At 42.3% G+C, this 16544-nt stretch overlaps 1 protein-coding gene across 1 annotated transcript in view; it reads right to left on the reverse strand.

The window, feature by feature from the left end:
• Enpep (glutamyl aminopeptidase) overlaps positions 1-16544 on the reverse strand; it is a 63573-nt gene that overhangs the window by 37007 nt on the left and 10022 nt on the right. Inside the window, exons 2-6 of the mRNA NM_007934.3 lie at positions 15177-15318; positions 13197-13328; positions 6378-6498; positions 3586-3740; positions 2839-2952 (exon numbers count right to left, since the gene is read on the reverse strand). Of these exons, the coding sequence (NP_031960.1) occupies positions 2839-2952; positions 3586-3740; positions 6378-6498; positions 13197-13328; positions 15177-15318 (664 nt within the window). The remainder of the gene's footprint in view (positions 1-2838; positions 2953-3585; positions 3741-6377; positions 6499-13196; positions 13329-15176; positions 15319-16544) is intronic.

Raw genomic sequence — 16544 nt, forward strand, 5'->3', positions numbered from 1 at the left:
GATGAAGATTCTGCAAACTCACCCTGTTAAACTAGTACTAATTAAAAAAAAAAAACAAAAAAACAAAAAACATCAACACTTTAGTTCTTCTACTAGCTTAAAATATTTCCAAAAAGGGTGCTTGTCATGTTAACTTATATTTCCCAGTGTCATGGTTGCCCTTCATAATAGACAAGGTTCTGTGGTTGGATGATGCCCACAATCACAGTTTGACTTGAATTTTGTTTGTTGGGTGGGTTGGTTGGTTCGGTTTGCATGTCAAGAGGTTTAAGTGAGAAGAAAAACCCGTGTTTTTCTGAATGTACCCTGCCTCTCACATCATTGGGGAGTGTTATTATCTTCTTCAAGCAAAAAGTTGTCACTGATGAAGTAAGTCACAGAGGTATTCATGGGATTTTTCTTTCTAACTTATTTACCAGACTCCTTTCCACACAAGGCCGTAAACTGGGAACTCCGTGAGGACTAAATAAATGTTTTTATCAAATGACTTGATTGTCTGCTCTTAGGTAAATGCAAGATGAATAAATAGGAAGAAGGGAGGGGGGGCAAATTACAGCTATTTATGTGATTATATTCCACTGAGGGGTAAAAGAGTGAGTAATAAATTCTAGAATACACCAATCCCACCCCCACCCCTTCCCGGTCCTGAGAATTGAGCCTAGGACTTTGCCCATGCTAGCAAAATACTCTATCACTGAGATACATCCACAGCCTTGGTTTTCTAAGTCAGGGCTTCACTAAGAATCTCAGGCTAGCCTTGAACTCTTGATTCTGTTGCTTCAATCTCCCAAGTGCAGGGTTCACTGGCGTTTACAACCAAGCTGGGCTTAATGGTGTTTTGAAACATCAAAATTGGAGTTTAACTGACTATTCAAATGTTACAGTTTAATATCAGAATTTGATAAAGGGAGGTCACCAAAATACTTTAATAGAAAAAATAAAAGACAAAATTATTTACCCGTTGTGTAGTTTATTTTCAAAAAATTACGAATTCATCAATGTTTACTGTCATGATGATCGGCAACTGAAGATTTTTACTTGTTTATTTTTATCTCTATTCCTAGCCTTTGTCACCACTGGGACAGGGGAGCTAGCAGTAGAGAGTGTGACAGGAACTGGCTAGTGTGCACTGCATAGGGAGGCCCATGAAACAAAGCATTGCCCCAAATGTTAATAGTTCCCGGGTGGAAAAACCCTGATGTAAATTGTTTAAAGACTCAACTTTGCAGAGCAGTTCCCCTCACCTTTCAAAGAAGGTTAGGGGGGATGCAAGTATTTAATGTAAAAGATAGATTTCCCAAGGGACAGGCTGATGGCACACTCCTTTCATCTCGGCACTCTGGAGGCAGAGGTAGACAGATCTCTGTGGATTCAAGCGGGGAGGGGGAGTCCTGGGGGGGGGGTAGGATTTACAACAATTGCTTCTTAAAACTTTTTAACCTACATCAGCAGCTGGGACTACAGGGACAAGATCAAGTCAACCAAACTTCCCAGCTTGGACTGGGGAGAGCTTATGCTATGTACCCCTAGCTTAGGAGCTGCCCCACCCCCATTGATGGCAGCTATGCAGGGGAGGGTTCCATTTTTCTTCAGGAATGTGGCCCTGGAAAGTCTACCCCATGTTCCAGTAGCTGGTCCTACACCCGAGTGTATTTTCATTTGTTTGTTTGCTGTTTGTTTTGTAAGGACATAAAATTGAGAAGGAAAAGTTGGGACAGTGAGGAGATGGGGGGAAGAGGCAGGAGGCAGGGAAAAAAAAAAGTTTTAAAGTTGAAAAAGGAAAACTGTTATAGACTCTTGCGCCCCAGGGAAGTTAAACTTCTGTTGGATGGTGTGCTCCTGTATTTTTAAATTTGCCCTTTAGTAGCTTTTCAGCGACACTTAGGAAGCATTGGAGTTTAGAGGTCACTTAAAAATACTTTCAGAAGTCAGAGAAAGATAAAAATAACTCCAAGTTGAGCAGTCTTGTTATTTCTTTATCAAATTCACGTGGGAGACTAAGCCCTTTAAATACACTTTATTGTTCGCCTTTACAACAACTGGACGAGGCAGTTCTTTTTAAAGGGATGCAGACAAGGTAAGTTACTCAATGTCACAAACTAGTCCAGTAGAGGGCAGTATTCTACATACTTCATGGTAATCTACATCTACACAGAGATAGGTATACACATCTATGGAGTGAACACACATGCATATATTCAGCCAGAGACGAATACTTACACGATCTAAATACAAACAGAAAAGGCTTAATTTTCCTAAAGAAAATTCTGTAGCAATCCTGGAAAGTTTTATTCCAGGTCCCTTGAGAGCACACTGAGAACGTTCACTAAGCCTACAGTTTGACAACTTGAACGCTTACTTGATACTGAACAATGCTCTCATCGGACATGAAAGGGAGAGCTGACCCAGAGAAGAGCGTGCACCTCGCTTGTGGCCAGGCTTCCTGCTGTGCATCTGAGAGCTGATGCATTTAGGATGTGAGCTTGCACCTAACTGCTAAGTTTTCACCACATCACAGCCTTGCAGCAACCAGCTCAAGTCAAAGAGCTTATAAAATAAGACTTGGGAAGGGCTGACACCCTACTTCCTGGAAATGCAAGGTGGGCGTTTCTTACACTTTCTGCCCTGATCCCCCATCTAGACAGGTGTTTGTCTATGGCTCCCTACTGCCTCAATGACCAGGTAAAGGCTCTTGGCAAAGAGCAGCTCAGGGGAAGTTCCTGGCTCCTGGCTTCTGACTACCTTCACAACGGATATTTGACACTGATCCTAGACCTCTGTCAAAGGCTTCAGTTGGGTTTCCACGAAGAAACAGATTCAGATTGTGTTAGGACTCACCATCTGCCAGTCTTTTTCTGCGTGGTTTACTCCCAAGAACTCGAAGAACGAAGCAAATCCTTCATTTAGCCACAAGTCGTCCCACCAGTCCATGGTCACAGTATTTCCAAACCACTGAAATGAAAAGCAACGGGGAAATAGATGCTTACTCTCGCAGTAGGGAGGTGCTAGGAAATTTCATGGCGTGGATTTGTAACTGACACAGAAGCAATCAGTATTGTACCTAACATGTATTTCCCACTTCATCTTGATTTGAGGAATGTTAAATTCTCCAGTTTATTAATATAATTTAAGGAATATATAATGTTATAGGAAGGTCTCTTGTGTTTTTATTAAATGCAAAACAGTCTAAAACTGTGGTTCTCAGCCTTCCTAATGCTGCCACCCTTTAATGCAGTTTCACACGTTGTGGTGACCCCAACCATAAAATTATTTTTTGTTCCTACTTTGTAACTCTAATTTTGCTACTGCTATTAATCATAATAGACATATCTGTGCTTTCTGATGGTCTTAGGTAACCTCTGTGAAAGGGTCATTTGACACCCACCGGGTGACCATCCACAGGTTGAGAACCGCTGGAAAGTTTCTGTGCAGTAAAATATTAGTGAAGGCTTAGACTAGCTTTCACGTGGGATGTTCTGAGTGGGTCTGTTTCACTTCGTTAGTCATCCACACTTTGTATTACTGCTGTGGAAAGAGGCCAGTTTTAAAAAGCAAGTGGATTTGTTTCAGGGAGGCCCTCTCTACCTGGTGTACAAGTTCGTGGGCAACCACGCTGGCCACTCTCTGCTGGTTAGATGAGGCCGATAGTAGGGGGTCGTAAAGCAGGTTTGTTTCTCGGTAAGTGACAAGTCCCCAATTTTCCATGGCGCCGGTGCCAAAATCTGGAATAGCAATTTTATCTGTGGAAAAAGACAGTCTGGTGAGAAATGCATTCTTTCCACTTGTTCACAGCGTCTCTTACCAAATTAACTTCTTTGGTTGACTTTGTTTTTTAAGGCTAAAAATAATGTTTCAGAGTGAGAGGCAGAAATCGTTTGTGCACAAACTCAGTCCTAATGCTCTCAACATTCCCACGGAGAAGTTCCTGTAGCCTCCAGACTTCAGTGTGTCGTCCCTCCCTAGCCCTCCCTTTTCTCTGAAGGATTACATGACTGCTCTTTTATTCCAAGCCTCTCTGGTTTTATGTCTTTTCTTCTCTTTACAGTAATTCATTTTTATTACTTTCCCCCATCTTTTATTTATGACGTTGGTTATAAACAGCACCTATTTGGGGGATACAGTGTTAGGGAAAAAAAAAGAGTGAAGCCTTTAAATGAGAACTGAGAAGACAGAACATGTGAGTTCAGAGAGACAGCTTGCATGTCAAGGACACAGACTTAGAAACCCGAGTGATGTACAATTTAAGGACAGTCTGATTCTCGGCCAATCTAATGTCCCTTTCCTCTTTTCCTCCACCTTCCCTTTGCCATCTTCCTTTGTATTTTAAATAAGCTAGAAGGACATGGAATTGACCAATTTCTCTCTCTATTTTTTTATCCAGGTCACAGGAATTTCTGTCCTATTTTCTCTGGATTTTAGAAATAACACCCAACAAAGGGAAGCAACATTGAACACTTCCACATTAAATCTGCATACAGGAAAAACACCGATTATCAGGGAATACAGCTTCCCAAGCTAATGAACTGTAACCTGAATATAATTTTTATTACTACTATAATTTAAATGAGGCACAAAATTTTAAATAAGTGAAATTTCATTCTAACATGTAAGAAAGAGGCCTTTTTGATTAAAATTTCTTAAAGATTTGTATGAAAGAATAGTGTATATATATATATATATATATATATTCATTGAAAATCAAGGTAAGAGTCGTGATTTTCTTGTCATGTTCTCATTGTAGGGGTCGCTCTTACTGTGGCATAAGAATAGCCCTCAAGCTTGGGAAAGTATGACCCTATAGCCAACAGTTTTTACAATGTTGGAAAGTACAATTTGCACAAATCCTTGAGCAAATGCATGCAATCTCTTCTCTAGTGAACACGGACATTATAATTAATTAATGTCAATTCAATTACCTTTTGATATGAGTGAGGACATCACTTCCAAAGGCTCTAGTATACAGATAAATCTGAAAGTGTTAAAGACACCCAGGGAAGCACATGGGAGAGAAGAGAAGAGGGAGAGAGAGAGAGAGAGAGAGAGAGAGAGAGAGACTGGTGTGAATTCTGCATCTGGGGTCACCGTGATCACAAGGAGTGAGACAAAGACAATGAACTCTGCATTCCAGTTCCTGTAACATTCGGAATTTTCCTCTGAGTCTGGTAGAAAGCTACTTGTCTTTCTGTTTCCTCTCATAATTTATATGTGGTATAAAGGACCATTGAAGTGAAAATGAGATGTGGGGGTGTACACACACAGAGCCACCGTGCCTTTTGCCTTCTACGGAATTTATTAAGGTGGTAGATACTAGATAGGGAAGTAGATTCTTGGTTTTCTCTCTCTCTCTCTCTCTCTCTCTCTCTCTCTCTCTCTCTGTGTGTGTGTGTCTGTCTGTCTGTCTGTCTGCCTCTCTCTGTGTGTCTGTCTGTCTGCCTCTCTCTCTCTGTCTCTCTCTCTCTGTCTGTCTGTCTGCCTCTCTCTCTGTCTCTCTGTCTCTGTCTCTGTCTCTGTCTCTGTCTCTGTCTCTCTCTCTCTCTCTCTCTTTCTCCAAGACAAGGATTCTCTGTGTAGCCCTGACTAACCTGAAACTCATCCATAGACTAGGCTGGCCTTGAACTCAGATCCACCTGCCTCTGCCTCCCAAATTCTGGGATTAAAGCTATGCACCACCACAGCCCAGGCAGTTGGTTGGTTTTCTTAAGACCTTCCCTTCAAGTGTCTCCAAGGGTCTTACAGTTACATCTCTGTTCAAACTGGTCACTCAAGCTTGTCTGTGCTGTTGATGGAGACAGCATGTCCATACATTTGGAATATGGCTTTCCTTGCATATTACCAAAAAATAAAAATAAGATGTGTTTCTCTCCACACTGAAGAAAAGGAAACTCTAGAAGGAGCTCCAGTATTTCATTCCCGGGGCTGGAAAGTCTTGCACAACAAGGGTCGGGTGGGAAGCACACGAGCCTCTTACGACATCGCTGACCCTTACTGTTTTCCAACTCCCTTAGGAGGGCCAGGCATGCAAACCATTGGCGGAGTCCTGATTTTTAAATCTAATGATGTAGGTGGCTGTTTTGGCCCCACCGTGAGCAAGCTCCGCAGGAGCTGCTTTCTGAATCAAAGATTAGCTCTTCCTCATATAAGAGGAGAGAGTGGCTATTATTTTTGAAAGACTCCAGCGTGGATCTTTGAGCTTGTAGTTCCCGTCAGACACGAAGTGCATGCACATACTAAAAAGACTCAGAGATGATCAGTAATTCATGGTGATAGAATTAGACACACTAGGTTAACTTAGGCTTTAAAAAAAAAAGATAAAACAAAACAAACAAACAAAAAACCCAAAGGCAACTTGAAATGAGGAATTAAAAGTGTTTTCTCACCCAGTTTAGGAAGCGCATACTCCATAGCGAAGTAGTCTTCGAAGTAATCAAATACAGCTTGGGTTATGTTTGCCGCATACTCTGCTGTCTCCTTCTGATTGGGCTGGACATAGACCTTGAGCTAGTAAGGAAACACAGACATTCAGGAAGATAAGGCTTCATCTGATGACACACACACCCACAAACCGTGAGGCATGGTATAACTGACCGCCAGAGGCCCTTGCAGCCAGCTTCGCGTCTGAAGCCCCAGCCTGCTCTGTGTAGCCTTGCACAAATCACTTCTCAGCTCTAAGACTTGGGTAAAAAGGGTCATTAGGATGTAACTGTGTGACATTAGTGAGTAGAAACAGCTTAAGGCGCAGTGATTGGCATGCAAACCATTGGATAAGTTTGCTACCAAAGCCTGATAGCGTGTCAGACATTAAAATATATCATCGCCTTTTAAAAATCTGTATTGTCTGGGGCTGGAGAGATGGCTCAGCAGTTAAGACCACTGACTGCTCTTCCAGGGGACCTGGGTTAAATTCCCAGCACCCACATGGCAGCTCACAACTGTCTGTGACTCTAGTCCCAAGAGATCTGACACCTTCACACAGACATACATGTAAGCAAAGCATCAGTGCACATAAAATAAAAATAAACAAATCATTTTTTAAAACAAACAAAAAAACAAACCCTTGCATTGTCTTTTTGGTGTCTATGTCTCTATTTATTTTTCCTTATACCCACTGGTTTGTCCTGTGTACACAGTTCCCTGTGAGGAAGCAAACTCATTTCATTCTTTCCTCTTTGTGACATTACACTCTGCTTTTCTAAATGGCCCAGCTATGCTCCAATTTCACTCCCAGAGCCTAAAATACGATGACTCAAACTTTTCCCAAGAGGGAGTGAGTAAGAACCTTCCATCCTCTGAGGTGCTGGCAGATTATTTTATGTTCCTGTGACCTAATTTACAAACCAAACTGAGTGCAGATTTTTGTCCCAACTCTAATCATCCATGACTTTATTAAATATATATATTATTAAGAATTCTTCTAAGCAGACGAACAGATGCTGTCCCTGGATGCTAGGATCTGTGCTGAGGAACCTTCCGATCGTTTAGAAAGTTTCAGTGTGTGGAAGTGGGAGAAGTGCTTCAGACTAGAGTCCGCTACATTTGTGAGAAAGTCAAGTGAGGTACGGATGGTACCCCCAAGACCTGATCCAAAACCCTCTAGCAATGGTGAGATTCAGTCATTTTATTAAGTTCAAGACTGTTGACCCAACTAGACCTGATGATTCAAGATTACTCATTTCCTGTTCCCATGGCGTTACTACAATGTTGATGTTCATTTGAGCATACACCCCCTGCCCTGCTTCTTAGAAGAGAGCTCTGGAGAACTCCTACACTATAAAAGGCAGATAATGAAAGTGTCCCTTATATGACCTGTGCTCCCCATTTTAGCTGATCATCCCACCTTTTTGGCATAAAGAGAAATGAGCCCCCCACCGCAGCCAGTGACCTTCTCAACATTCATTGAGCTTTTTAGCCTTTACTTGCCAGAAGAGATGAGATGATCCATTTCTACTCCCTTCTCCCAGCCTCTTGTTGAGCAATGACAGACCTTCTCCAAGTGATAACTGAACCCAAGGGCCCAGTTGGCAGCCACTAAGCAGAATACTGGTGGCCTGGCATGAAAAATCAAAGCCAGCATGGCAGCTTGGCACTGCCTTGCTGTCCATAGAAAGGCTCAGAACCTTTCGTCTGTCAGTGAGTTAGTATGCTAGACTTGCCACAATCATTCTCTACCAGACATTTCAGGGAGAGCTGTCTCTCTTGACACTGCCCTGCCGTCTACACTACGCCCCCCACCCCACCCCGGTGCTTTGTGCTGTCTGTTTGGAGTGGGAAGCCAAGTTGACAAAAAGGGAATAAATAGCTTTTCTCTTATACTGGACCCTACTATAAAGCAGGCTTAGTTTTGTAAAAGTTCATTTGTCATATTTTATGTGTATGAATGTTTTGACTGCATGCATGTCTGTGTATCATGTGTGTGACTAAGCAGGCCAGAGGGAGTGTCAGAAAGATTCCTTAGCTATAGGTGGTGGTGAGCAGCCATGTGGGTGTTGAGAATCGAACCTGGATCTTCCTCAAGAGCAGCAAGTGCTCTTAACTGCTGTGCAAGCTCTCCAGCCCCATAAAGCAGGCATTTAGCATTTTTAATACGATGCCTTTCGTTCCAGTGTCTCTAGTCTCTCGGACTTGGCTATCATGGTGGACCAACTAAGAACTACTTAATGAGTCTCTATACCATCCTTTGCCCCAACCCTATTTGTATCCAAACCCCAAACCTTGTATAAACCTTCCCAACATTCGCTTAAGAGTCTCACTGCAGGTGATGTTAGCTCTTCTCCTGCAGGGAGCTTCTTAGGCTACCTATCAGGCCTATGGATTTTGAACAACTACAAATAGAATGCCATAGTTGACGTAACTGCTGATCATTTTACTGAAACTCTTATGTGGATCCTGCTTCCACAACCTCTTATTCACTATTAGAAGTTCCAAGAGCCCTGGAAATCAAAAGTGTTTTATGTAACTAAATTAACTCATTTGGCAATGTCATTGGACCTGAATTGATAGATGGATAGGTGGATTTTCATATCTTTTCTTTTTCCTGTTACACACACATACACACACAAACACACACATCACTATGTCTACATGAATTCTTTATCAGGTACTACCCCAGGTCCCATGAAATGTATCAATGCATTAGTACTTGAAAAAACATTGCCTTCATACAAATCCAAACATGTGATTTCTAATGTAAAACCATCCCCCCAAAGACCTGTGACATTTATTTGAAATGGCTCCCAGCATGCAGCAGTGGGTGGATAAAATACAAAGTGGGAGACCCATAAGACACAGGAGGGCGTTAACTGATGAGTCTCTACAGAGCTTGTGATAAGAAGCAGTGGGTGAAGTTGGAGTGGTCAGCTTACCGAGTAGCTACAGGATCTCGTACCTAACCAAGAAGCTGTCTGCAGTTGACACCCACCGGCAAAATGAGAACCAGTTTTCTCCAACAGATTGTAACTGGGTACATCTACTATACTCCAGGGTAGGCCCCATGCCCAGGAGTCGCTGGCCAACACAGAAAGAGTCCCATGGGTTCTTAGCAGACTTTTTGTTTCCATTTTTGGGGTTTGGCTTTGTTATATTTTTATCCTATTGGTCTTTGGCTAGTTTGTTTTGACTTTAATTTCTATGTTTTGATTTTGAAAGACACAGAGAGAGAAAGAATAGGTAGATGATAGGCAGGCAGATAGATGGATGGATAGATAGATAGATAGATAGATAGATAGACAGACAGACAGATAGACAGATAGATATATAGACAGACAGGCAGGTAGACAGACATACAGTCAGACAGACAGAATAAAGTTGGGTAAGGAGGTGGGAAAGACATTGGAGAGGTGGGGAAGAAATCATAATCAAAATATACTGTATAAAAAAGTTTTTAGAAAGAATTACTAACACTGGGCATGGTATGGCAGTTCGTGCTTTTAACTCGGCACTCATGAGGTTGAGGCAGATGGATGTCTGTGAGTTTGAGCCAGCCTGGTCTACAAAGTTGAGTTTCAGGACAGCCAGGACTGTTGCCTAGAGAAACTGTGTCTCGAGCCCCCGCCATCCCAAAATTATTAGACTTGAGTTTGGGCGGGAGTAAGGAGGATTACAGGACAAATGAAGGGAGGGGACACGGTACGGGTCAGAGGAAAGAGACAAAAGGGGAAATGACGTAACGATATTTTAATTAAATTTTTAAAATTATTTTTAAAAATTGAAGAATGTGTAAGAGTCGAGGTTAAATGAGTAAAACTAACAGAAAATCATCGTACAGGAGGGACAATGGAGGGTTTTAGATGGAGAACTGTTTTTCTCTTTCTGTTTAGAAATACTTTAAGAAATTCCAAATGATAAATATCTCCGGCTATGATCCAGGAAAGTCTGTATTGGAGAGAGCTCATCACGGGATACAGGAAAACCTGGGAGACTGTCAATGGAAGCGACATGGCCATGTAGACATTCATTCTCCTCTGCCTGAGAACCACCGGAGACACTTGCACTATCGTAGCAAGAGAGTCAGTGAAAGGCAGGCTATAAACCAACAGGCCAGGACATCATTCACGAGGCTGTATTGACTGACCGACTCTTACACCAAAAATTCCGAGGCAGTTTTTCAACTAACTATTTATAGTCCATTTTTTAAAGAAGAGTTATAAGACTTGGTGGGTTTCCTCTCTGTAACATATCTGTGGGTCTAAGACGGCTGGATTTTACTTGTTTGTTTGTATGTCTCTCTGAAGTGAGTCTCACACTGGGCGCATTTCCTTCTGGGGTGCCGATGTTAGCCTTCAATTCAGAGTGAGCATGTGAAGAGCTGGCAGGGGCAAAAGGAAGTTTTGGGAAGCACTAGCATGCACATTAGGGGCCTCGTGTTCTCAGGTGAAGTTCAGTCCAACTTTTAGGGGGACTATCCCACATTGTAGCAGAAGAGACGGAGGGCAAGGCGCCCCCTGGAGTCAGCTCCAGTGTCACCACCTCGCTGGGTTCTGACTAGAGCATCCGGGGAATTTCAGAAAGCAGTTCAGTTCTGTTAGTCTCTTATGAAACAGACCAGAAAGGAATAGTTGTGACAGCATATCCTCGCTCCCCTTCTGAAGCCTGGGAGGCACTGCTGATTTAAGACAGAGCATTCTGCTGTCAGCTTTCACAGGAGAGTCATTTAAGAGGTATTTACTACTGTTGAGGTCTTTTGCTAAATGCTATTTTTTCCACTATGTTGGTCTATTCCTTTACATAAAATCCATCCGTAGAATCTAGCCAAACGATGATCCAAGCCATAATGGTCACTCAGGCAGCAGAGCTGCGTGGGAGACTCAGCAAGGGAGCCATTGGGAAACGCCAGCTCACAGTTGCTATTAGAACATCACTAAGGGTGGAATGTCCGCGGCTGGCCGCTTGGCTGCATCCTGACTCTTAAGCCTACGTGAGCATAGAGGAATAGCACAAACTTTCTTCCTTGTCTCGATGTTCTACTCAAAATAGAAAACAAAAGTACCCAGAATGTAATCCTATTGTAAAAACGTAATGGGACAGACACCTGTATATGACAATGGTCGTTTATCGTGGGTTCCAAAGAAAGCACTCAATAAATATTGCACATTTGCTATGACACAGGAAGAAAACCATGAAGCAGACTAATAGACTCAACTTTATGTCAAGCAAACCGCTGCCTATGAGAACAGTCTAGAAAAGCAATTTCCTCTATTGATGCCATTCCCCCAACACACCTTATTAGCTTCGGGAACTGGTGGTGCCCTCACTCACACTAACAGTCACATCAAAGTGACACAGGTGTGAGAAACAGTTGTGCTGGACCGGCCTTCCCGAGTCCCAAGCAGAAGGTCATTGTATGTTCCCCACTCACGATAACTTCTATATTGAAAACCCAGGCTTTGCCTGTCTCCGTATCAACCCCACTGATGAGCTAAAGGAAGGCAGGTTTTCCCAGGAGCGAGTTTCGTGGGAAGCAGAAGCACCTGGCTCACTGATGATCACTCAATGACTGATGGTAAGGTAGTGCGATTTTCAGAACACTCCATTTCCCAGACAACATAGCAGAATGTGACGCTTTGGAAAGAATACAGGATGGGAATCCACTCCTACCACTCCCCAGATGGTCCCTGAGCAAAGCATTTTAACTCTGTTGGCTTTGAGTTTCTCATCTGTAAGATGGGGTAATGACTTCTTCCTTATTAATACATACTGTGAAAAGACACACACACACACACATGACTGTGGATCATGCACATGCCTGGATCCTGAGGTAACCAGAGAAGGGCATCATATGTCCTAGAACTAGAGTTACAGATGGTTGTGAGCCACCATGTGGGTGCTGATAATCTAATCCAGAAGCTCTGGAAAAGCAGCCGGTGCTCTTAACCTTTGAGCCCTCTCTCTAGTCCTCAACCCTCCCCCTCACCAAAAAAAAATTTGTAGATTAAAATGTTTTTGGTTTGTCGAAAAGAAGTCATTGGGACAGCAAGATAAATCATCAGGAAAGGGGGTTGGTGCCGCTCTAAAGATCCGGGTTCGATCCCCAGATCTTATGTGGTAGAAGAAGAGAGTAAACTCCTACTAGGTGCCCTCTGACCTCCCCACCATGCTGTAGTACCTTCTCCCTCAACCCCCATACTAAATAAATAAATACCAAAAAAAATTTAAAGGAAGTTACTGAAGCTGTCATTTAAAATACAAATAGTCTCATACTTTCAAAGCTACTTCTGATATGTTGTCAACTTTTTTAAGTGTTCTGTGCTGGTTTGTTGATTATTTTTTTGTGTTTTGTTTTGTTTTGCATCAGGATCTCCAGAAGCTGCGGCCTGGTTTTAATTACACACAGAAATGACAACCGTGAACTGTTCAGCTCCTGGATGCTTGCAGAATATTCCCCTCCCCACCCTAGCTCTCCTGAGGATCTCCTTCTAACACAGGTGCCTCGCCTTGTAGTGAAGTTGGATAGGGTCATAAAGTATGACAGACTTGTACTGGTCTATGTAGGAGCCAGCTTTGAGTCTCTTTTTAAAATAATTCAAGGCTGCGCACAGGCATGGCTGTCACTTTTGTTCCTTGATCACCCACTCCTAGAACCTGGTGACCCATTAGGTTTCTTGACTATTGTACGGGAAACTAATAAGCAAGTATTTTTTAAGAGCCAGAAAGTTAACTGCAAACACACTGGTGGTGAGTGTCTGGAATCTAGTAAGACTCACTGGTTTGCCGCTCCTGGATTTTCTCTCTATAGCAGTGAACCGATGCACAGCAAAGCACACCAGGTAAGTGCTCATTGGGACAGACTTCACAAAAGTGGTTTTCTTCCAGTTGTCATCCACCATCTCTGATTTCTATGGGAAACAGAAGAGCAGCTTTTATTTATCACAAGATCAACCATGAATAAGACAAATGAGTCCCCTAAGCCCCACTCCCTACTCAGAAGTTCATTTTTAAAGCCCAGACCTCAAATGCAAAGTGGTAACACTGAAGGGCCTGTAGAAAAGTCACTTTGCTTTGTCAACACCCTGGAAATGACTGACTCACACCTTGGATCAGATTTCTCGGGGAAAAGTAAGTTTAACTGGCATATCAACTGGGCAGGAGTTTATCTTTCTGAAAAAAAAAATGCACAGTGCTGACCATCTTTTAAGATTTGATCCCTTAATGAAGAATAGGCTAAATCTTGCAGAAGGAAGAACTAAACAGGCAGGAACTGGTTTCACCATGTGTAAGGAGAGTAATGACTGTGTCAATAACCAGTGTCAGCTTTTCTTCCCCAACTCCAGCTATCTACATTGAAGAGCCAAGGTACGGACACTAAATTCAAGGCCCTGGTTACCATTGTCAGGACGGATTCCATTGTTTGACCCAACTACTAACTTATCTGGTTTCTTTATCCACACCAGTTCTGCCATCCTTCTGTCGATCAACTACCAGCCCTCATCCGAACTCCTGCTCCTTAAACATTCACATGGCTGCATATAACCACTCTCTAGATGCAAACAGTCTTACCATTTGTGGGTACATGCATGCTCCATAGAGAAAAGTTACCTCACAATAAAAGTCTACTGGTGTCAGTTTAGGTCTTTCTTCTGACAACCCAGAGACTCATCCGTCTCCCAATTAGTATCTGAATCTAGCAGAATTAAAGATATATAGTCTTTGAAGATGACTAGGTCTCAGGGAAGGGGTGTCAGTTTGTCTTTTTGATGCCCCACCTTCCTTTCCCCTCATCTACTCCAAGGCACTCTGATGACACCTGTGCCTTCATCACATGTTTTAACTCATGTGTCAAACTTAAAATTTTACCCTTTACTCTTTCTTCTTCAATGCAAACTGAATTTCCCAAAGAAAACGATCTGAAAAAATGGATTTGTTCTGGGGCTGGGGACATTTTACATTTTAGTCTTTACACATTTGCTGTCTTTGGTTTGTGCCTTTTCAAGGATCAGTTTATTTTAGGAGGATGGGTTTCAGTGATATTTCCAATAGTGAATCAGAAAAAAATGGGAGGTATAATTTCCAGGCAGAGATCAATTATACTGAAGAGTGAGCCTGACTCTTTTACGCATGAAATGTGGGATGTGCATAATAAACAATAACTTCAGGGTAATGGTCTTTAGTTAACAATGCCACCCATCATGAAGAGGAAACACAGGAAAGAGTCCTGTATTAACAAGTGCCCAGGCAGCGTTATTGCAGCCCATTACTAATTCAATGCTTGAATTTCTGCAGGAAAATCTACAGGCATGGTGCTCACTGAATTGAAGAACCAAGAATTGGAGTAATGATTTTTTTTTTTTACACAGCTTTATCAATTTTAAAAAGAGGGCTTGTTTTGAACCGAAAAGTCTAAATAGTAAGTCCAGCCTAGAAAACTTTAAGTGTGTCATTGATTTTTTTTCATGACTAGTGGTTTGTGTGACTAAGCAGAGCCCCCAGCCGATCTCTATGTATTATATTCTTTCTTCCTTAAAAATTTCAAGGTGAATTTATTGCTGAACTGTGATGTCATAAGTTGACAATTTCCTAGAGGCAAAGAAAAAAAAAAGATTGCTAAGGTGTATTCTTAATCTTTTAAATTGATAGCTATAGCATATTTAGTTTCAGGCTTCAGAGTTCCCTTCTATAGTAAATCAAGTAGTTTGAGTAGTATTGCAAACCGAGTGTGTGCAGAACAAAAATTTAAAGACCCTTACCTCTTCTGGCATATTAGAAAGTGCTGAGTATTCTTTTGGGTGGATGATGGATATACTGTAAGTTGACTTCTTGTTGGGTTCGTCGAAACAAGGGAAGGACTTCCTGGCATCTGTTGGTTCATGGTCAGTGGCAGCTATGCTCCTTAGGAATAAACAGAAACACAATGCATGCAGCCCTGCTGACAGTTCCTGTGTTTCTACGCCTATAGAAAATAGGGGCTACATTATTATAACTATTTACATTTCCATGAGCTCTGTCTAAGAAACGATCAAATGTCTGTCAACACGTTTTAGAATTCTGAGGGTGCTCGACCTAAAACCTCTGAGCAACAACGGGGCAAACACATGCAGCCCCAGCTGCCTGCTTCTAAGTGTTGGGAGCTGTGAGCAGGTGTGTCCTGTCATGGAACAGGGGAGTATCTATCTTCTCAAACCCTCCCTCTGCCCAGCGGAACATTCCTTTGTGCTTATGCTACACCAAGGGCAGAACTCATGTTCATTTCCAGGCAAAATTGGTGCTGAGCCATTGCCCTGGTGAAGTACATGCTAACCTGCTCTGAGGCCCCATTTTGAGGACTGAGGGCATAGCTCAGTAGTAGATCATCCACTTGACGTGTGCAAGGCCCACCATAATCTCAAAATTCATAGTCACTCAGCTCACTTTTGAAAAGACAGCAGCATTCCTTATGGCTGCTACTAGGTATGTGCTTGTAAGCACTAGCTGTTACTGTTAATGTTTAACATTTCTAGAAATTAAAAGAGAAAATACAGTGTGTGTGTGTGTGTGTGTGTGTGTGTGTGTGTGTTGCAGTAAAAGAATATGATTTATATTTGCTCATTGGATGGAACAGAAATTAAAAACAGTAGAAATAAGGTAACATTGATTGATGCCACCAACAATTTGTGCAAGACTAACATAGGTTCTCATGAACTAGAGAAGCTATGTCACAAAGAATAGTAAGCTAAAGAGCCAGGAGGGGTGTTTTACCCCTGTAATTCCAACACTTGGGAAACGATTACTTTTAGTCTCAAGCCAGTCTGGTACATAGAGCCAGACCCTGTCTCAACAACAACAAATTCCAAAACAAAAAAACACACAGACACACAGAGAGAGAGAGACAGACAGACAGAGAGAGAGATACACACCACCACCACCAACGCCGCCGCCACCACCACCACCACCACAACAACAACAAAAGCTAAGTTATTAGCTCTTTTTATTATTCTAAAGGTACTATTAAGCCCCATCCTTACACACACAGATACACACACCATACTCCTACCAATACACTTTGCAGACACTACTCTGTTCCCAAATGATGAGTTCCAAATGCCATTCTCCACTAACAGGATCCAGGGCTCCTTAGA

Source organism: Mus musculus, chromosome 3 (genome assembly GCF_000001635.26).
Source record: "Mus musculus strain C57BL/6J chromosome 3, GRCm38.p6 C57BL/6J".
NCBI lineage: Eukaryota > Metazoa > Chordata > Mammalia > Rodentia > Muridae > Mus > Mus musculus.